This window comes from Lissotriton helveticus, chromosome 9 (assembly GCF_964261635.1).
Source record: "Lissotriton helveticus chromosome 9, aLisHel1.1, whole genome shotgun sequence".
NCBI lineage: Eukaryota > Metazoa > Chordata > Amphibia > Caudata > Salamandridae > Lissotriton > Lissotriton helveticus.
Window position 1 is genome coordinate 499,636,195 of NC_136070.1, and position 24,067 is coordinate 499,660,261.

General features: G+C 42.0%; 1 protein-coding gene across 1 annotated transcript in view; it reads right to left on the reverse strand.

Moving 5' to 3' along the window:
- Window positions 1-24,067, reverse strand: part of MNAT1 (MNAT1 component of CDK activating kinase) — a 669,332-nt gene that overhangs the window by 245,414 nt on the left and 399,851 nt on the right. The window contains exon 7 of the mRNA XM_078662088.1: window positions 20,795-20,916. Coding sequence (XP_078518214.1) covers window positions 20,795-20,916 — 122 coding nt within the window. The remainder of the gene's footprint in view (window positions 1-20,794; window positions 20,917-24,067) is intronic.

Below are 24,067 nucleotides of genomic sequence, written 5' to 3' on the forward strand. Positions count from 1 at the left end.
TGAAATGTCAAGAATACACCTACATACTCTGTTCTCCCCCTCCTGCAGATATTTAGCAGCCTTATACCTCATCAAACCAGAACAATAGGTTAGAAGAGGTGAACACTTTCTTTTATAGATCTCAAAAATAGAAGCATTAGGCCTATTGGCAATTTTGGAGGCCAATGTGACCCCCCAGGTACGAAAATTCATAAATTCTTGCAATGGAGATTCCCTGAATTGAAAAAAGACGCACCTTCAGATTTTAAAGGCCACAGGGCATTACAAATGTTTTGGCTAAGTTTCTGGCCAAGCCGAGGCCATCCACGAAACTGAGAAAAGTGGCTAGCAAAAGCTGAAGGCCATTGGGTGGTCTTGACAATCGGACAGCATCATCTGCATACAAAAGGACAGGAATGCTCCGCCCACTCATGGACGGCATATCCCTCACCTTGCCAGCTATGATAGAATCCAGATCACTGATATTAAAAAACTAAAATGGTGTGAAGACACATCCCTGCCAAATGCCTCGGCCCAAACTAAAACTCTTGGTGCATTCTCCATTCGGCCCAAATCGGATGCAAGAGCTAAGGTACGAATGGAGTGCTTTGTAGAAAGGACACCAAGCCAGAGTCCAGCCTCTTTGATACCAACATTTCCCAAAATCTGGATCTGTCCACGCTATGAAAAGCGCAGGCAAGATCCATAAAGGCTCAATAAACTGGACCACTTTTGGCTCAAGTATGTTTGTTAATTAACAAAAATAAATTGAGGCATAGTTTTTCAGTGCCCAAGCCTGATTCTAAAGCCATATTGAACGTCTGAAATAATATAATTATTAGTGGTCCACAACATTATTCTATTAAGGATGACCCAGCTAATATCTTTTACCTGTGGGGTCCAGAAGGGAGAAGGGTCTTTAGCAACTAGTGAAGCGCTGTTCCCTTTTTAAAGATTGGCATAATATTGACTGATCACCTTGACTCAAGAAGATCAGTCTTATATGCTACATTGGCATAATTTGTAATTACAGGTGCCCAGAGGTCCACCTCCAACATTTAAATGTTCATTGGGACCCCATCTGGCACGGAGATTTGTGCATATGAAAGGTGCAAATTGCTTCAGCAACGTAATCCATAGTAAACATATATCCAGCGGGAAAGTAGACAGGTCAATGTCAGATGCCCCACTAACATTGTTGGATGTGTGATAGACTTGTTTGAAATGGTCTAACCAGGTATCTGCACCAATGTTGGCACAAACTAAATTGGTATCAGTTTGAAGGAGTGTGTTGTTGTTAACGGTGTGCCAAAACAAATAGGTGGCCCTTGACCTATAAGAGATAACCAAGGTGGTTCAGGCTTTCTCCCTCAGTTCTGCCTTCCTCCTGTTGATAGGTGAAGATGGCTAGCAAACCCCTCGGAATAGCCCTTAAAGCGCTAAGCAGGCACCCCTGGGCCTCCCTAAATGCCTTACCAAAAACCAAGAATTAGACTGTCGGTTTAATATGGGCTTCAGGAGGTATGATCTAATAGTGTTGCCTAAAGCAACTAAAATCCCCTCATAACATGTAGAGCCGTCAGTCAAGTTAACACAGTCTGTAAACAATGTCAGATGGTTTATACAAAGCCTACGCTGAACATCAATAAAGTTCACAGATTTCCAAACTAACCTGAGTTCATCAGTCCTCGCAATGACATCCGCCTCTCCCACAGCAGCAACCCGGGGTTGATGCTCCGGACACGCCAATGTAATGGAAAGGTGGTTGAGGTTGCCAAAAAGATTAGTAATAACAGCCTCTTCCTCAATTAAATCAAGCAAATTCCTGCTGGCAAAGAGGTAATCAATAGTGGACGAGCCTGCACTAACCCCTCCACCCCTGACAGAAGTGAGAGTCATATGGCACTGTGGGTTAACCTATTCAAGCATGTTACAGGGATCATATATGAGCAGGTGGGAAACATAACAGTGACCCTTTACATTCCCTAGACCCGGCTGATATAACTGGTGAGTAGGGTTTGAAGATATGTGATAGTGGGTCAGCTGAATCATCCACTTCAGTACCAAGTTTTGCTTAAAGTCCACAGCTAGAACAAAATTCAGGCAAGTGTCTGGATGGGTGAAACTATTCTCTAGCTCCCCAAACAATCAAAAAGGGAAGCAAAATTAGGATTATCAAAGGAGGAAAAATGATCATTATAAAAATTGATTCGAGCAAAACCTAGGGCTTTGGTCCGCTTGACAGGGAACGCCTGGAATAGCCTACTGTTAGTAAGAATGGTCGAAATAACACAATCAAGAGTGGCTTCAAATCAGACACCTAACACAGCCAGGGTCCTACCCATCCCAGTGGCTGTAGCAGGCATGGAAAAACAAATAAACCCATCGCACAATAAATCCCTAGGGGCCCAGTTCTCCTTTAAGACGACTATACCAATTAAATGAAATAGACTCAGTTTTTAATTTGCACTTTGGCTACCAGCCCGGCAATATTTCAACTCAACAATTTTACCCTTCTTTCAGGGCAAAGAGAAACAGGCAAAGGTCTGTTTGGACAACAAGGAATAACCTCCACAAATGAGTCATTAGTAAGTGGCATAATAAGCGCCTTATCGGGATCATCAACTTCAGTGCCAAGATCATTGGTAGGCAGCAAGGCAGGGCTATTAAGTCAGTCAATATCACACTCTCCAAACAGGGCAGATAAACTATTATAGGTGGGTACATAATAAGATATACTCTGTGATGATAGGGGAACATGCCTATCCCTCAAAACACCACCCCTCAAAACCAGGTCTCTATACAAAAAATACCCAATGATAAACCTTCATATCACTTTGCTGGACAAGGTCTTGATAAGAAGAATAGATCAATTTTTCAGCAATGAATGAGTTAACAAAGTTAATAACACCACAGTATCCCTCAAATTCCTTGTCCTTGGTGCCCACCCATGCCACTCTGTGACAAGCAAAATGTCTGAAAAAAGGCTGGTTTTACAGCGGACATGAGAGGGTATACAAGTCATAGTCATAGTCAAGAATCTTTATTCGGTGATTAAAAAACACCATAAAAGCACACATACATATACATAGATAAAAAGGACATTAAATATTAGTCAAGATCCTTGTACATAAATAATACAGTAAAAATACCAACATACAGGGCCATAAATTTAAAACGGAGAGTCCCAAGTCTTTCATTCCTCTCCCCTCGTCATCCTTAGTCGAACCGCCACCTTGATAAAATTCATAACACAACATAAGGTTAGCGGGTCAGAAGCTTTTTGCAAATAGACTAAAGCATCCCTGGCATGTTCCAATTGGGCTTTTTTTAAGATGTTTACTAGGAATCTACGCCTGGGCATAGAAAAATAGGGGCAAAGCAAGATAAAATGAAGGGAATCCTGCGGAGACCGGTTGTCGCAGCCGCAGGGTCCCTTCTGCTCAATTGACGTGGTGAAACCTGCTGGAGAAGCCAACATAAAAGGAAGTAAGTTCAGTCTAAAACGACACATAAGAAATCTGTCCTGTGTGTTATACACAAGATACAGATAGGGCTCCATACCCTCCACACTCTTCACCAAGTTATAAGCCCTCACAGACTTTTTCTCTCCTTCAACCTCAGCACGGCATAGGGTTTTCCGCTCTAAGAAAATTTCCCCTACTTGTTTCTTGTGCTGTGCTGAGATGGTTGTGGGGTTCCTGAAGAGGTTTCCGAACCCTAGATCTTCAAGAGTGTTTCTCACATATTTAAGCCAGGGGATGCGCATGCAGTGAGTCCTACCCAAGCAGTCCAATAAAATTTCTCTGCTTAAGTGCGCATCTGGGTTTGGCCAAATTTTTAGCCACGCCACAATTGGCCTAAGTTTTAACAAGTCAACCAGGTATGGCCTCCCTAGCTCCCTATGAGCTATGTGTCCAGCAGTACTGGGTGGTACCCTCAGGATAGATTTCAGGTGTCTGTTTTCTTCCTGTTCAATTCTAGCAGTGTTCACAAAGCCCCAAACTTCTGCCCCGTAGCTTACTTTAGAGCATGTTATGGAGCCGTACAGGTTCATCACCTGTTCCGGGCTCCATCTGCCCAGCCTCCTGCCATAACCGGCTATTGCCCCATTAGAGGCAATCATTTTATTACAGCGTTCTGCCACCAAGGAGTTGAATTGGAGAGCACCATCAAAGGTTACTCCGAGATAGGAGAACGTTTTAACCTCCTCTAAACAATGGGTACCTATTGTGTAAGAGAATTTAGAAGAAGGTTTTTTGCCTGCCAGGAGCACGTATGACTTGCCTAAGTTGACAGATAGGTCCAGGTCACTCATAAACTTGACGAACCCATCTATCAGAATTTGTAGGCTTCGGGGTGTACGCGCAAGCAAGACCGCTTCGTCTGCATAAAGCAGGACAGGGATATGCCGCGTCCCAACCCTTGGGGAATCTGCTTTTAAGCCCAAAAGAGACTGCTCCAGATTATTAATGTAGAGGGAGAACAAAAAAGGGGCAAGAATACAACCTTGGCAGACTCCACTTTTACATGAAAAGGAGTCAGACAGTCCACCCTCCCTATTAAATCTTACTTTAGCCGTAGTATCGCTATGCAGCTCTCTTAATATGGTGATTAAACCATTCTCGATCCCCAAGCCTGCCATCATGTCCCACAACTTCCCTCTATTGACGTGGTCGAATGCTGCTGCCAGGTCCATGAATCCCATATAAATGGGTTCATCACTGGCCAGAGTGTATTTGGCAGTCAGCATATATAGGTTCAGGCATTGATCGCTAGTGGACCTCCCTGACCTGAACCCATATTGAGTGTCCGAGAAGATGTTATTCTCTTCGGTCCACTCGGACAATCTGTTCAGAATTGCCCTTCCCAAAAGTTTAGCCGAAACGTCAATCAGGGAAATAGGCCGGTAACACCTAGGGTCGTCCTTGTTGCCCTTTTTAACGATTGGCACAATGATCGCTTTAGACCATGATGGAGGGAGGCCACAGAAGATAGCGGTGTTTAAGACCCTAGTCATCAGGGGGGCCCATAAGTCTATATTGCTAAGAAAAAGGTCAGGGGGAATTCCATCCGGACCCGGGGCTTTGTTCTTAGTTAGACTCTCCATCCCTGCCACGATCTCCTTAAGAGTAAATACTACCGGGGGAGCCTGACTTGGGTTTGCTGATGGCTCTACAAGGGTGCCCGGTTCATGGTTGTACAAACTCCTAAAGTGGGTAACCCACTGCTCCGGTAGGATTTTGGCCCCTATTTCCGGAGAATCATTTTCTAGAAAGGTCGGTTTATTAATGATTCTCCAGAACCCCGCTAGGTCCCTTCTTTCCCCTGCCTCTCTCAGATCTGCCCAGGCTTCTGCCTGCAGGGTGAGTTTCCTCCTTTTGGTCTCTTTTTTATATTTCTCTCTGCTTGCCCTAATTTTTTGTGGATCCCGTGGTTTGGACTTAAGAGAGCATTTCAGTTCCCTCAGTGCCTTAGAACAATTCTGATCAAACCACCGGGGATTGACCAGGTTACGTGTGGGCACATTGGACCTTAGTAGTCCGTCTATCAGATTTGCAATATGGTCGAACGTTTCTAGTAATCTTGGGCCCTGTACTTCCAGATCCAAACAATCGTTTATGGCCCGCAAACCCTTATTGCTCAAGTTTTTATAAAACTTTACCCCATCTATTCTAGACCATTTCAGTCTCCTGCCTTGATCGGTGACCCTCTCCCCAATTAAACGGTGGACATTGGATCCAGAACCCGCCCTATATACGAGCATTAAGACAAGCGGGTTATGGTCACTGAAGCTGTTCCAGTCTATCCCTACACTAGTTACTTTGTTAACCAGGGATCTCGAAACCAGAATATAATCTATAATAGATGAACAGCCCCTGCCCTTAAAAGTTGGTGGGAGTGTGCCGTCCGACTGTGGGTCTATCATGTTGATGGTATGCTCTAGGTCGTACTTAAGCCGAAGCAACCTAAGAGCCGACCCAGTAGGCGAGTGAGAAAAATGAGGCCCCTTCTCAGTTGGGCATTGCGCCCAATCTGTGTTTGCTTTAATCAGTGCCGGGCAGAGGTGACAATTAAAGTCCCCCACCACAAGCAGCCCGTGTGATGGGCCCTTGTTCTGGGATATGATTTCTTGTCCTAACCTTTGGTCGAGTTCAGTCAATACCGGGGTATGGTTATTTGCTATCTCGGTGTTATACAAGTTAAAAACAGAGAATCGTAACCCCTTTCCATGGAACCGAACTGCCTGGATCCCGTGTGAGGACCAGTCTGGGAAGGACCAGGTGCCTGGGAGGTCTAAATCTACATAGAGGGACAAACCACCCATTGCTCTCCCAGAACTGGATTTTCGGGCGGGAACAAAAAAGCACTTGTACCCCTGCAGATGGTAATTATTCTCCACAGCCCATGTCTCCTGTACACATATGATATTAAATTTTCTAATGTAGTCAACCCATTCCTTATTGTAAAATTTGCCCGCTATGCCAGCTATGTTCCATGAGATAAATCTCACACCCTCTCCACTCCATTCTGCGCCCCCCTGGTCCCTTGGTCTTATTTCCAACATTGGCCTTTGCATTGCCTGCTCATGTCCCCCTCCTATACTGTTTTTAGCTATTACCTCAAGTTCAACACACATTAGATCCCCCACACCAATCGCCGAGGTTTGCTGAGCCTTGAAACTTTGCTCCTCCAATGTTTCTACCAGAGCGCCCTTTTCTATACAACCCTGGGGGGTATTATCTGTTTGTCAATCGACCCCCTCTAGGCCATTCAGGCAATTGAACCGGTTGTAGGTATAAAAGGGTTGTTCTGGTCGGCCAGCTATCGGTCTGGGGTATAAGGCCTGGTGTCTCCCCCTCCTCCCAACCCTCTCCCAACTATCATGAGTTTGGGGTTGCTGAAATGGGACTGGGGTAATGGGAAAAAAGAACGACACATGGAGGGTTTGGATGGTGGATTCCCTAGATCTATTTTTCCCCTGACATATATAGGACACCGTACCTGTATCCCTAAAACTCACCAGTATACAGTCCCCTTTAATGGATTTTTGTGTTCTCCCCACCCATGGTACCCTTCTTACCATTATAATTTCATTATTGAAATGTGTCGGGAGGGGTCTGTTTATGTTTAACCACTTAATTACCCTACTTTTCAGGGCACAAAAGTCCTCCATTTCACCTTCCTCGAGTGGGGGGACACCCGCCATGACTACAGTAAAAGCGTTAGTCTCTGGGGGTAAATTAGGTCTACGTGGTCTCAGGGTGAGCTTCATTAAAGGGGTCGGGATGGTGTTATCTACCGGCTGTGCCGGAGGTACAGGTCCTGGCGGATGGTTGGGCATATTGGCATTAAGGGGTTTAGATGTTGCAGGCTTCGGCCTTAAGGGTTGTTGTGAGGGTGCCACATTCGCGGCTTGTAGAAGGACTGGATTGACAACACTATTTGCCGTCGGTTGAAGGACTACGGTAGGGAGAGTGGGATCTGGTTGCCTTCCCTGTCGACCAGCTGGAGTTTTCAGACTACCTAATGTGGCCTCCAGAATAGTTAGTCTGATCTCAATCTTTTTAATACTCTCGCTGATCGGCAATAACAGAGACCTTAGCAAAAATTCTAAATTTCCAAGCGGGACAACAGACAAGGGGATATTGGCAATAACAGCTCCTGTATCTTTTATCGTAACAGGAGCTGAATCCTTATGAGCAATGGGTTTAGGATGTAGATCATCCGGTGGTTTTTCTACTAACGTGGGGGTTTTTAGGGACTTGCCAAAGTCCGAATGAGGAACCTTGGGTTTACTCTTTCCTTGAACTCCCTTAGATTTCCTCCTGCGTTTATTGGGAGGGGGTCCAAAAGCTACTTGAGTGTTAGTTGGCTTGGATTTAGCTTTCCTAGTTTTGGGGGCTGGGGGGGGTTGGGACACTAAATCAATGGTCACCCTAGTTGGGCTAGGACTAATGGCTGGAGCTATACTCATGACTGCACCTGATGAAATATTAGTGCAATCCCTCAGCAGTAGTGGGACATCGTCAATTCGAGACAACTCCTCCCTGGGTGTAATAAGTTGGTCTCCGAGGGGGGTATTTTTCATGTTGTCTATTGAGCGTCTCCGTTCTGCCCTTAGCCTGGACAGGTTACACTCTTTGTCCCCCTCCCCTACTGCCCGGGAGAAATAATTTTCAAGAGTCCTATTTTTAACTCCGCCCGGTTTTAATGGGGTACTCTCTCTTGCCGGGGACGGCATGGTGTTCGTAGTGGGTTATACTCCGCAGGGGGTTCTTAACCAGTAGTTGAGATCAGAGGTCGAATGCACAATCCAAGAGGGTAGGCCCAGCCCGGCCTCCTTCGGCCCCGGACGGCCACAGACGGTCCCGCCCTTGTCCCGGGCTTCTCCCGGCGCCCTCCCGCGCGCTCCCGCGCCGCGGAGGAAGCTGCACCTAATATAGGGGGAGGTTGTTTATGGGGCGTGTCCAGCAGGGAGAGCGTCCAGGTGCAGGAAATGATGGCAGCACAGGGACTCCTGGGCAATGGAGTCCCTGATCCTCACCTGGCGCTCGCAGCCCTGCTCCCCGAGATTCCAGCAGCTCCCCTGTCCACAAGCAGCAATGGTGCGCCCAAGCACACGGGCGAAGCGGGACCCGCGGAGCGGGTACCGCGAGGTACAGCAGCAGAACAAACAATCCCAGCAGAACGGACCTCGCAGGGCAGAGCTCGCGCTCCCAGGTCAGTCAATGTAGAGGGTATACAATGGGAGGCCTTGTTCTTAAGCTGTTTTGTACTCTCAGATGTCTGAGGTTCAAGTGTTGGAACCACAACATAGAGACAGGCAGCCAGAGGTAGATGTAATACTGATGATGGAGCAGAGATGTTATCAATCATCTATTTACGACAATGTTATTTAGAAAATGGATTGTGACACTATTTTACATGATAATGACAAAGTGTGTTAAGTTTCCGTTTATCAAGAAACACACAAATGAGATTCTACATACTGCATCATAAAAGCATGCAGAATGTTAGAAGTAGATTTCAGATACCATCTAACAGTCAATAGGCTGATGTGAAATTTGACAATTTAGTGACATGTACTTATGCTTAAATGAACGTGGTAAATAAAGGATAACACAGAAAATGTCTATGTAAGAATAAAACTGTACCATGTGTTAGGGAAACAGATAACACAAGAATGTGTAACATAAGCACCGACACTGACAAGTGAAGTAGGGGTTATACAAGGTTATGTTATGATTTGCACCTCGTAAAAGTTTATTTCAAGTGTGCTTTTAAATTCTGTATGATGTATTAATGTATAACATGCAAAAGAGACTTACAAAATTATATGTGAAATGATAGTGATTGTTAAAATGTTATGAGTACCCTATACTTACATGAATTAATTACATTTTTTTAATATGCTTTCTTGAAGAATTTAAACACTGTTCTATGCAACATGAGATTCATATTTTTGAACAAATTCATCCTGCTTGAGCTGTGTATCACCAAGGCCTCAAACTCTGCTTCCTTTCCTAGTATGAACAGAATAGTCTGAAGCCTATGGGAACTTTTCATGAAGTTTCCACTTGTGTTCTAACACTCAATCGTTTCCATTCACGTTTGTAGCTTACTTGACTAGACTTGCAACAAAAGGGTTACTTCCTAGAGTGATGCTTGAGAATGGACTGACAAGATACGAGCGCATGAACTCGCCTACTTCTTAAATTCAACAAACGATTATATGACAAAACTATAGTAGTCTTAAGTAAATTGTGAGTAAATGTATTACTTAATTCTTCCGGATTTGTATACTTTTACGTACTTTTACGTACTACATCATCTCATCCTATCGAGAGCAATGAATGGGACAGAGTGGTCAGACAAATTTGGTGATATCAAGGGGTGTAAACCTGGAATCGATAAAGTATATTGGCCTAAATATTGAACTGAGGGGCATCTCCCCTTTTACCCATCTTGTGGTACAGAGACTGACGACTGGGACTTCCAGAAATAATGCGTACTGTGACAAAATACTGCGTTTGCTGTCGGCTCGTATGCTATTGTAGTGGAACCTTTTCGGCTGAAAGGGTTCATAACTAAGCAGTTGTGGCACTGATGCTACAGTGCAGACAGAGGCAGACAATTCTGTCTATGAACTGAAGTGGTTCCATGCAGTACATGATGACGAGACAAATGAGGGTGGGGCAAAGCCTTGTTTGTGAACGTTGAGGTTGAAGATTGTGTGGCCATGGGTTCCAGGGTAGAATTAAGCTTCTCCCTTCTGCATGTACCATCTCCAGCCCCTAATGCCTCTGGCAGTTAACTTTCTATAGCAGACAGTCTATCGAGCACAGGGGAGTGGCTTGAGGATAGAAGTGATTCCAATAAATCAGGCAGCCTAGTAAGAGTGTCATTAAAATAAAAATCCAGGTCTGTGGGGGGAGGGTTGAGAGGGGGTTCACAGGAATGCGAAGACGGGGGGTAGGCTGTATTGTCTTTTGATCTAGTTTGTTTACCCCGCTTCTTCTGCTTCCCAAGTTGACAACAGGCCGCGAGGGGCAGGGTCAATGTCAAGGGTGGAGAAATTGAGGGTGCTTGGATGCTGGTTATGATACTTTTTAGTTTCACAATTTTTGTCATTATTATCATGTCTTTTTAGATAGAAATGGTTTCATATTGTTATTGATTTTGATTAATTGTAATTAAAGATTTATATAAAATTATTTGTCATATTTGGTCGTTACACTGAGTTTTTTATAATTGTCGTTTATATGTTATGTTGATATTTGTTTATTGCCTAGGAATTTATTAACCATTGCATAATTGCACTGCCCTAGGAATTGTGAAATCAATTTTACAGGGGGTCCTTGATATCCACAATTAATTTACTATCTGAACCACCGCCATGAGGCCCTCCAACTGGCACAGATGAATCAACAGAGATAGCAGGCAAGGGTAACTCAAAACTGTCAGCGGCGAGAGACAGCCTCCACTCAGCAAGCTGAACTCTTAGTCAATTACTCCCACTGCTTGCTCGATAAAACCATACAAAGTGGAGTTTTTAGTTATTGCGAGGTTGGGTGCCCCCAGGTTGCATTTGTCTATAGTGCGCCTAAAAACCTTTGCTTTCACAATAGACCAGCAATGGGTCAGACGATAGAAAGCCCTAAAGGCTATAGGCTATAGGCTAGCTTAACCCCCAAAACCAACAGTCAGAGTAAGAAATGGCCTAGTAATATACTTCACCATGCACCTTCTATGATGGGACAGCAAAGACGACTTGCGCTAAATCCTCAGAGCAAAATCCACAAATGGTGGGTGCGGCCCGGTCTCTTCTGGGTGATGACGGGCAAAGACAGTCCCACTCTTGCCCCGTCTTCGCCTGGGCATGTGCTCAGGTGCATCTCATGCTGCGAGAAATAAGAGCACTTTTCCAGCATGAAGCGGCAGAGTCCGTCCTCTGGGACCCTGAGATGACCTCTGGGGGTTGGAGTCCCTCAGAGGCAGCAAAGCAGGAGGCTTTCATTCCAAATCTCAGCCCCTCACTTATTGTTATATCAAGTGGGTAGTGAGATTGAATAACACTGCATGGCAGAGACACAGAACGATCACCAGAGTCCCCACACCCTCAGCGAGACAAGACCCTTGGGGAGATCCCAAATGTACAATGTGTGACCCCTTGGTAAGAGTAATTGCTATTTATTGATGTATTCCCCCCTTAAATTATCTATGGCTTTGTTGGCACTGCCTGCCCATGGAATGTTTAAAGTGCTCTTGTTCTGGACTGCATCATTCGTGCAACCGTGCTGCATAATATAACTGACACTGGAGAGTATGTGTTGTTTAAGAGATAAATGGTTAATAAAAACATCAATAATGTTTGTATTTAAACAAAACTTGTAATGCGTAGTTTATGCAAGATAGGATATACGTACAGAAATACTCAAAAGGCTTACCAGCTACAGCCCTGCTTAGGCATAAACTACGCTCGTTGCTTATACACAAAGGTAGGTCTGAAGTCACATGTTTTCTTACCTTTCAGCCATGTGTGGCTTGTGATCCATTACCACGGACATGATGAAATTATCGTTTCCAACTCATGAAACTGACACCTTCCAATTTTGCAAATTTTTTAGGTAATCTTTTTTCCCCTCTAATATTGTTCAAAACGTTTTCGACTTAAATATATTTAACGCTGCATACTGACTACCCAACCAATGCTTCAAAAGTCGTGTGGTTTCAAGCCAAATAGTTTATTTTACATAGTGGATTCATTATTTATCTCAGAACCTAAAGCAAAATGAAATCAAAACTGTGACAGTTGGGTTGAGGAAAATTCATATTCATACCTCAAAAAAAGAACGTGCGTGAACACCTGCTGGTTTGTGTCAACCTGGAGAGGAAACGATTTTTCCTCCCAATCAGGAGTGGTAGTAAAGTGCTTATTAAAACATTAATCACAGACCTATATACTGACACACTTCCAACTGTTCCCATTACATCACTGAAAATATTTATTAACTTAAAGCCGGCTCTGACAAGTTACAGAAGCGCGCTGCTTAGCTAGCTCTAAAATTGAAGGAGGTTTCTAAAGAATAGTTACAAAATTGATTTTGCAGTAAGAATCGAGTGTTCCGAATTGTGGTTGCGCCTGACATTTATTACTGAAGTTGCGTTGATTTAACTGGTGTTTCGCCATTAACCTATTCCAAAAGTATTACATATGTCACCTTCTATTATTAAACGCATATTAGGGCCCATGTTACATATGGTGGGTTGCATGGGCAGTTTTGAAAGGAGGAGGTTCTGACATCAGATGTGCAGACATTTTGCTTGTTTTAAATATGAAGGTGGTTTGGGATCAGGTCTCACAGGAAATTGAACACCAAGAAAAGCGTCTCCTTTTCCCACCAGTACTCCACACACTTACATCACTCACCCCAAGCGCTATCATCGGCAATTACTCCTCTGGCACAATAGGTTTTGAATACAATGCTTAATAAAAAGCAACCTTTATTGCAGGATGCGTTGATTCATTGAATGCCCTCCGTGGTGCAAACTCTAATTGACCAGTCACAAAGGATTGAATGAAAGAAACTACATTCCACAGAACCCTACCTCAATATGGGATATTATATCAGACGATTAGTAACACCCCGTATCTTCCACTTGATTGCTTGCAACCATTCACTCCTTTTTCTGGGTCATACCTCTCAGGTATGGGAAATTAAGGATTTTTTTTGCACCCTTAGAGAAGGATATCATTCCGCTCAGCAGCAGTCTGCCTCACAGCCTCTCTAAAGGGCTCAGTCGCTGAATGTCAGTCCTAGCACATGGCATCCTCGAGGTGGACCCTAGTGGGTATCTTTCGAAAGGACATTGTCCCTCAGAAATGTGTGCAATAGCTTGTGTGTGTGCAGCATTCCACCTTTGGATAAGGATGAAACCTCCAACGCATTGACATTAGCAGCCCTCGGGAGATGGTACAGATGCTCCATCTTCTGCTCCAACCTAATCACAGAATTGATGAAACAATCCCTGAAATCCATACATGGCATTATAGCCTCTCTATGTGACCCATCTTCGACTCTGAATCCATAACCTTTTGACTCCGCTTTGCCCCCCTTTACCTTCACCTTCCATCAGTGAGAGTTTCTCATTGGCCACTGACACGTGTTTTGTAGCAGGTCATATAAAAAAAAAGTCCCACTGTGTCAGCATGACCAGCGTCTCACTGTGCATTATCAAAATGTCATGGGGTATGCCAGGAAGGTAAAAACAAGTCTCTCTTCTTCTTTTGCCTAGTTTGTTGCTGTCCTTGGGGGTACAGTGAGGCATAAGGATTCAATTCAAAGCAGTCTCAACAAAGCAAAGACCTTCAGTCACTGGTATGGCCCCTCAGAAGCAGTGCACCCTCAGATCGTTTTTGCCATGTCATTGAATAGGTGAACATTCTCAATTGCCCCACATGCATTGGCACAGATATGAATCAAGCAAACACAATGAGATAATGGTCAGAGCACTGAAACTTTTCAGACACTCACCCCCAGTCACAGATCTGGGTTGAATCCATCATCATTCTTTAGCTCACTTCACCACCCAGTTCAGACCCAGCTATATGCTAATCAGTCTTGACCCTGCACCTTATGGGAACAGAGTTGCCCGAACTGTCAAGCCAGGTCTTCCCTGGACATAAAACAAGCATCTTGGGAATGGTGTTGGGGTATCATCCCTCATCAGCCAGACTAGCTTGAATCCAATTGCAAAGTGAGCAAGAGACCCACGTCACAAATAACTATGTCATGCTGGGCAAAACAGCCGAGTAGCACAATACAGAAATTACAGCCCAACAATACCAAGATTACAGAAATTTTGAGAATCAGACGTTATTTATCATTTTTCAGATGTAGCTGGAGTGGGCAGCACCTCTTTCTTTAGGACAAGCCCATCCAAGCATTGAACTATTTCAGTGGTGCACCTTGGGCCTAACTGGTGACATTCATGGACCCAAAAGCTATCCCATTTCCAACTTTCATCCCTCTTGATGAATATTTTGGAGAGATATTTCACCGTAGATGAGTAACCCAAGTGCATAATGCATGACCTTTTCATTTTACGTCCATGCCTGGAACGTTGTTCTGCAGGAGTTAGAGTACTGAATGATCAGATTAGCATACCTCCACTATTTTCCCATGTGGTTTCTTTTGGCAGGTGAAAGGTGGTGGTGGGTGGGGGAGGGGTGGTAAGGAACGGATCAGTGGGAAGAGGAAAAGGGACGTTTTGTAATTTAATCTTAGAAAGATGAGCAGTAAAGAGTGCAACTATAGCCTAAACATATCTAGGGAGGGTAATGTCAAACACCACTTAGGATTTAGCTCACTTTTACTCTTTATAATTTGGGGAAGGTTTAAAATCTCTCCTATTTCAAATTTCAAAAGCTGAACCTGCCAACAGGTACAACATTTCACTGAATTTCAGGATCCTTTGGGTACGCTTAATTTGAGTAAATGCCATAAATGTACAGTATATTTAGTCCTGTGAATCGTTGTATGATCTTCCTTGTCGCTAATATCAAGTTATCTACAATCAAGAGGGCGGGTGAGCTTTGGGATTTATGTGAATGTGGTTCTACATAAGAAGTACTGTGTGCTTGTGCACATACACATACTCTGTTGAGTTGTTAAGGTCACATTCTGCACAAATCTTAAGCTCATCGCTCTTGGCCCTTTGCTGGCGAGGCACTGCTTCAGAAGCCCTGCGTGAGCCATTCGGATTGTTTTGATCCCGTGCTGGTTGGGGGACCATTATCCCTTTGGTACCTAGTATCCTAATGATTTTTGTGATACTTCCTGGCAAAGGGCATTAAGAAAGGCAATGAGTGTATTAATGTCCCTTGATATTTCAACATTTGACAGCAGGATACGGAAGGATTGCCACGGATGAAAAACAGCTTTGGTCAGTAGTTGTTCACTATTCAAAACTAAAATTAGGATAAAGTGCTTATGTGACATTACATAAACGTGCTGAATTGACATCTTACCAGGAAATTACTTTTCGCTTCTAGCATGCCCGCCAAGAAATGTTTGATTTTCCCCAGAGAAACAATTAAACTCAAGTCGAAAGGAAGTTCATGGATCCAAAACAAATGTAGCAAAAGACATATCCCAGGTCAAATCCCCACGGACAATCTGAAACTATAAAACTGCCGCAACGTTTTATCAGCAACAAAATAGGGCAATTCATCTTACTTTTGTTTACTTTTTTGTGTGACTAAACATGTTTTTTCCTTTCATACCTTAATTCAGTTAATCAGTGTTGTTTTTAAGTTAAAATATGCTCGGTTGTTACAATCGGGTGCAAAAATAAATATATATGTAAATACGCCTACAAAACGGCCAATCTGGAATAAACTGGATAATTACATTTCCTACAGTGACTTTGTAATCTCTCGAGTACATACTCTAGACTAAACAGCCTCATTCAGCTGCCCTCCGTCTGACTGTCGATGAAAGAGGCCTGTTTGACAACTGCTCCAAGCAGAAACATATTTTCCATCAATGCATAAAAAAGGGTTTAAAAAAAAAAACACTGCACTAGGCTTCAGAGCACGATGTTCATGTTAAATCGATGAGTTAATTCTGAAGAGAGGCGCCAACAAAAACAATCAGTACGGACATTTTGCTGTCAAGGCCAGCTTTTGAGGTTAATTTAGTGATGCAAATAAAAATTCTGCCAACTTCCCACTGAAGTATTACATACCGATTCTTTATACTTTTTCCATATATTTGGGCTTTAAGGCACTCAGGGGAGCTCTGTCACTGAACAGAAGAGATGCTATACCAACAGGTGGGTGGACAGGAAATCAACTCTCCTTTTCCCAGTGTAGCTTTAATAGATTAATGACTAATGACATTGACAGAGGCGCACTAACTCCTCAAACCATTCTGGTGGTTTTCAAGTGAAAACGCAAGCATTTGTTTTCAGATGAAACTTTTTTTTACAATCCCAATGCAGCTAATTCCTTTAGGTATCATGCTGATACGCTTTCGGTTCAAAATGAAGATTGTTATGCTAGGATGCCTTGTGAACCTTAGTGTGGGCGGAGTAAACCCAAAATTGAACACCAGTTCTAGAATAGAACTGCGTCTCAAGAATAAAAAAAAAAACGCTTATCACAATAAGTGGGGTACATGTAGGAATTATCTCTATGCTGAAAATAAAATCTACATATGCACACTTCTTGTAATTCACAACATTTTACTCTTGGTGTTAGAAGGGATGGTGTTCGTAAAATAGCGTTACTGAGCTGCCCATTGGTTCACTGGTTGGGTAATTACAATGCTTACATGCTCATTATCTGAGATCTCCTGTCGGAGGTTTTATATTACCCTTCTAACAATAAATCGTTTAAGGGTTTTCCTAAAGGAATAGAGTGAAGGTATTATTTTCATGTTGCTGGCTAGAGAATTCCCGAAGCTGGGACCTAGGAGAAGACCATTCCACCGTTGGGCTTTTGTTTCACCGGAGGGATGTTTAACAAAATGTGAGTCTTGTTTGTGTCATCCTTGGATGGTGGATTGAGATTCTTTGAGACAAACAATGAGGGCTGCATTATGTAGGTGCTTAAAAACTAGACAGCCTAATTTGAAACAGTGTGATCTTTGATGGGGCCTAATGAGTCTCCTTTCCCGAGTAATACAATTCCTTCTGCTAATCCCTGGGATCGTATAGTAGAGTTTTGCACTCTCAATCTGCAGTTGATGAAAACCTAGAGCCACAACTTTACCAACTTTGGATTGAAGGAGAGATCAGAGTCAAGAGTCAAACTATGATGTGTCACTTTACTTTAGACAGTAATCTACTGATTGAAAATGAGAAGCGGAGGTGAAGAGGATAGAGCTGGTTAGTCTCAAAGATGATGATTTCTATTTTGAAACTGAACCACAAAGACTTCTTCCAAGACTCTGTAAAGGTCTTTCACCAACAAGCGATCATTGAAAAATGGGGTACAAAGCTGTGTGCTATAAGCATAAAATATGATTTTGACTTGAGCGTTACTGAACAGCTCAGACATTGGTCAAGTATAAAATGAAGAGGACACATGCTTTTTTAAACCCTTAAACTCCAAAAGCCATAATTCATTTATCTGAAAAGAAGGAACCAAGCAAAACATCCTGGGATAATTCACACAAAAATGATAATAATCATTTAAATGTGGTATCATTATTTTTTGTGACAGAGGCCAGTCTGCTTAAGAGAATGAGCTGATCTAAGGTAACAATGTTTAACAGAATCAAGAGCCAGTCAGCTCCCCAGCTCATATATCACAGTGCATCGTCACACAAAATGAATAGGTTGTTTGAGCCATGCTTGGGTTGAAATCCACACCGTAAGGTGGGTACATTATTATTGACTTCAAAGAGATTCTGAAACAGTGGCACTAGAAGGCTTTCAAGGATTTTTAGAGAATACTGCTAGGCTGGTAATGGGCCTATAATTAGCGAGCTCCCATGCGTCAAGTAGTAGAATATTCCTTCATTCCAAAAAAAGATCAAATATGTCCTTCTCAGGTGGATTTGCATGCCTGTTTGTAGCCATGTTGGTGCAGGATCCACAGGGAGTCTAAAGGTTTTAATGGGTAAAGAATTACTTCTAATACAGTGGTCGAAGTCGGATTCAAAGTGAAATGTTTTTCAAAGCAATGGACTCCTGATTACTTATCCGCAAGGTAGATGGCGAGATTACTTACCAGAAGCATTATGAAATATCCTAGGGATTATGTAAAATGGCATGGGAGAGGAGGATGCCAGGGGAAGTTTGACTATATTTTAATGGCTGCTTAACCTAAACACAGAAAATCTAAAAAAACAATCAATAATCATAATGAATGGGACAGCCCTGTCTTGTTCCCCCTGGATGTTGAAACTGGAGGTCAGCATACCTTTCAACAACATCCTTGCAGAGGCTCCCTGATTACACTTTCTCAGGGTTTGAATAAAAATGGAACCCATAGCCCCTAGGACTTCCCAGAGGTACACCCAACAGACCCTGTTGAATGCCTTGGCCGCAGATCTTGCCATGGCCAAGTCGATGTTACCGATCAACAGCTGTGTCTGTTCCTGAATATATCTCCCTGTTACGAAGCCCTTCTGATCGATGTTAACCAGGCTGGGGATCAGTTTAGCCAATCTTCTCACCAGAATAGCCATAAAGACCTTTAAACCGCATTCAGAAGGGAGATTGGACGATAGGAGTCAGCTTTCAGGGGATCCTTTCCTGGTTTCAGGATCAATACAATGGTTGCTTTCTTCCAGGACCTGAGGACCTGGCCCATCGGGCTACACACCGAGTTAAACATGGTAGCCAATACCGGGGCCAATTCATCTGAAAAGAGTTTGTAAACTTCATTATGGAGTGCATCCATTCCTGCTCCTTTGTTATTTTTGCATTTCTTTAGTTGGTCTTTAATCTCTTCTAAGGTAATAAATAGGGGCATCAAGCATATTGCGACTATCGTCCGTTAGACATCGTATCGTTACACAGGCAGTAGTCTCTGGCACTTAATTTTATGTCCTGATTATGATCCCAGTATCAAATTCAATGGGATCAAAACATCATCCACTCCGTACACCTTGACATTTTCATTATTATTTATTGTAATGTGCTATGGTTGCTCTTTCTATCTGCTTGGAAAACTATATATTTGAATCCAAGCCATTGTAAATGCCTGAGCTTTTTTCCTCTTTTGCTTTTATTTTTCACGACAAATTGTGCCCCACTTGTATGTTCCTTGTGTGTAATTTTTCTCTAACACAAATACATTACAAATTCCTTGTTCAGATGGACAAAAAACGTAGATAGACCTCATTGTATGTCTATATTATTTCTTACCTCGATTTCTGTCGTTAGGGACTACTGTTCAAATAAAATTACTATGCCCGTAGGTCCCTGACCAAAATTGTGGGTCCCCTTGTTGTATAAAACATAGAATGGATTTAAGACATATGTGATGAAAGTGGGCATTTCAATGCTCAAATCCCTTCCTGAGTGGCCAGAAATAACAGGAGATACCCTACCTACGACCGTAAGCCTTGTGAACCACCAGCCTAAGAAGTACAAGAAACCCTACAACTAAAGAAAGAAAAAAGTCCCATAGAGCCACAGGAACAATTGCAAAGAGAGAAGAAAAGGATTAAGTATGACTGATACTGCCTAAATTAGACTAAAGATTGAGCTGGGTACACTGTGAGCATATGAAACATGGTCATGTCTTGTTTAGACTTTGCCAAAGAGCTGCTTGCGGTTTTTGCGAGAGCCTACTAAAAAGTGCCTACATATAGAACTAGTGTTTACTGTACAATAACATGCAACAGAATACCATAACATTACCCCAGACTACTCCAATTATACAATAAAGATCGGCCCATAAGATATCTGTTTTAAGCCCATCAATTCCTGTACATTGCCAACTGTGCAAGTCCAAACTTCTACTGTCAAGATCGAAAGCCATTTGTAAGTTTCCTTCAAGATGGCCGCCTAAAGACTTGCAGAGATACACCAAGCACGGGAGCACTAATCCAGCTTTCGCACAACCAGCACCATGCCACAGAATGATCGATCACCCACTGCAGAATTGCAAAGGTGTCCAATAAAAACCAGCATGAGTGCACTACCATATGAAGCAAGTTTCCAACGTTATTTTCAAACATAATGGCATGTTCATCCTTACTTGCTGCATTTCTACAAAATCCTTCATGCTCGATTTCTCACAATAATTGCTTCCCCGTCGACAGCAGTCAGCAGAAAATCCAGCCCTAACTTTCGTGCCAAGAAGTCTACTTTTGTTATTTTTACTGGCTTGCTGCAGACAAAATTTAATTTAGATTTCTTCTTGGTCGTAAGCAATACAAAATGACGAGTCACTCCACTGTGCCAAAGGCAGGCTTGGAAAAACATTGCTAGAATCTAGGCTCTCTCTCTCCACTGGGCCATGAAGGACCAAGAGCTCACGAATGCGAGTAATTCCCCTGAAGAATGATGGAAGAGCAGTGCAGACAGAACGTCACAAAAATATCTAAAAAATAAATATTTATTTCAAAATCAATTAAGATCATAACATATATCTTAACATTAATATTAAATACTCACAAGAAAAGAAAAAACTTTGCAATTTAGATGACACAAATATTTCTTGAATATAAGGGATAACGTCATTAAGTATTTGAGGAGTGAAGTTCACGACCGACCTGTAAAGTGGGATATTTTATCAATCTGAAAAAGAAACTCAAAAGTAAACTGATAAAATGGCAGTGGTGCTTACCCCAGCCTTCCTAGCAATTCCAGCTGTGGAACGTCTGGTCCATACGTCTCCAACTGAATCGGCTTATACTCGTAGAGAGTCCCCTCGAGCTTTGTAATTGGCGCTAAGGAAACATGTTGACCCTAAAAAAAAAAATATATATATATATATTAAACAGATGTAAAATTAAAAATATCTTAAAGAGGACTTATTTATTTTTTGTTAATAAACCAAGTTGGGAGCATATTCACTATGGAAAAGGAAATAACGTTCAAAACGGTTTCTTTATTGGCCATTTCCTGATTGTAAAGTGAGTTCTTGGTTAAGCCCTCCTTTACAGAACGCCATTTTTTTTTAATAGCCATAATTCTCTGGAACAGCAAAAAAGCTTTCGTAAGTTCTTTATTTGTGGAGTCCAGCTGCTTTCTAGTGTAAATGGATAAACCATTCAAGATGAATGCCATTAAATAAAATGATATTAATCACATATCTCTATACAATCCCAATATAAAGTATAATCAATAATATCCTTAAAGAGTGACTTAATAAAGAAGTTATTGGATTTTTTACAAGCACTGCTTTCTAAGCTTCAGTATGTAATGAATTTCACAATGAATAAGAATAATTATTTCAGAAAACTTCCTCTGATTGAAGCCGAATGCTAATAAAACACAGATTATATGAGCGTATTAGCATAATAAGTGCGAGGCTGCAGAGGTCTGTTCTTCTTGAAGCTATAGTGAGATTTAAACCTACTTATAAATATGGCTGACATTTTTTTACAGTAAAATCAAGCAACGTCCCAGAAGGGGGCACACTACAATGCCACAGAATCAGAAAAATAATACAAAAGTTAGAATTATAACAATGAGACACTTCGGGAAAGGCATCCGAAAAAGACAAGTGCTGCAAATAATGCATAACATTTGGAAACTTTGGTGCTGTTTGGAGATACTGCATCCAGGAATGCATATCTGTTTGATGAAAAGCCCAAGGCAGAATGAACAACCACTGCCATGGAGGTTTCAAGCCAACATACCAACGACAAGACACACAGTGGCACACTACTGTTCAGAGATTTAGAAGGAAGTGGCAGCAACCTCGCAGTGTGAATTTAGCTCGTACATATTGTGTATAGGGGAGTAAAGTGCTAAATGGAGTTACTTATCCAGTTAAAAGGCAGCTCAACACGCAGAGCATTCTCACAGCCCCAGTTAAGACTATTCCAGGACAAGTCGATGGCAAAAGAAGCCATGTCATATTTTATGATAAGTACTAAATACGATTCTCATTTGCAATCGTGAATGTAAAAGGATCACATCTGGATCCCCTAAAAATCTTGCTTGGCTCTACGCCTAGTCCAAGTCTAAAATAATGAACCAATATTTCAAGGTCCTAGGGTCAAAGCACCCTGGATTTATTGAGGCAGTATCAGGAACATTCACGAGGAAGCATTGACAAACCCAATATACATTCTCATTGCACAAAAACGGAAACCCCATTGCGACCATGCTCGGATGTATTCCTGTTTGCCAAAATTATTTAATGAGTCAAAGCCATGCCAGGTAATGTGCTGTTTGAATTAAAGATCATTGTGCCAATTCAGTTATGCAAGAGAAAATAACACACTTCAGTAATCCTGTTGGCCAAAATGAATAGTGATTAGAGAAATGTGTCTGGAGGTGGATTTAATTTAGTCATAACTACATATTGGTACACATACCGTTTATTGATCCAAGAAAAGCAATAATTACAGGCAAAATAAATGCCTAACATGTTCTGTCAAGAGCTTGGGTCACATCGACTACATTATGGGGAAGCATCAAAGAAGTTCAGTATTATTTAAATTGACTAGCCTATTTCAAAATTGCACGTGCATTGATTTCCTTTACTTACAAAGAGAGAGTACCCTGTCTTGACACGTTTCAATTATTGAGACAGGGGAGGATATTTAAGTTGACGAGAGTGGCTGACAAGGATTTAAGCCAAGAGGCATTGGCCATCTGAGAAAAAAACTAATTGTTCACCATTGGTTGGGAGGGACACACTCGAAACAAGCATTGACCAAGCCAATATGTCTTGGTTTTGGCAATTGATGGACCTGGCCCTCTGCAGGATTATACCCCAAACCTTTTGCCTTCACTCCTATTTTTGCTGAATTCGTTTTTGTTGGCCTTAGGACTCTGTGCACTTTACCACTGCTAGCCAGGGCTAAAGTGCTTGTGCTCTCTCCTCAAAACATGGTAAAATTGGTTTACACCTGTTTGGAATATTTAATTTACCTATAAGTCCACTGTAGACTGGTATACATATACCCACGGCCAGTCAATTCAATGCTACTGTGGATCTGCAGCACTTAATGAGCCACCCACTTAAGTAGCCTGTTAAAACATGTCCCAGGGCTGCCGCTGTAGCCTGAATGCAGTTTTAAACTGCCAATTCGACTTTGCAATATAACCCCTTATCAAGGCTTAAAAACATCATTTATAATATGTCACTCCTAAGGTAGGCCATAGGTGGCCCATAGGGCAGGGTGCATTGTAACTAAATGGTTGGACATGTACTTTTAAGTTTTACAATTGCTGGTAGTGAAAATTTCTTACGCTTGTTTTCATACTGTGAGCCACACCTGTCCCATAGGATAACATTGGGGTGCCATATTACATTTAATGAGTGCTAACCTATGATTGGAGACCGATAAGCATTTCATGTTTGGGATCTATGAAATTGTAATTAAAAATCCTCTTTACTGGTAAAGTCAGATTTTACATTACAATTTTGAAAATGCCACTTTTATAAAGTTGTGTCCCTAAGGAGTTAGGTCCTTATCAGTGGTTGGGACTAGACCTTTAAAGTATCATAAACAACAAAAACGTCCCAAACACAATTATTTCAAAAGCACTTTAAAGGATGGAAAAATGTAAATTCATTCCAAACCAGGCAAATTCATGTATTGCCATTTACTTTGAATTTTTTAACAATTATCAATTGTACTAGCAAAAAACAGAAACACTGTACATTCAATATTGCACTTTTAACAAACAATACATGGAATTGTAAATCAATAAAGACAACATCAAAACATGCTGCAGAAAGTGAGACAAATTCATAAAACAACATATATAAACCATAACAAATGGATATATTTAAATGTGCGAGGAACTTTTGCCAAATAAATGGCAAAAAATACTAATCACTAGACTGATGAATCCTAGTTGTTATTATAAATCCCAGTTTGTTCCATCAAACACAGAAGCCAGGCTATCCATTTGTTATGGTTTATATATGTTGTTT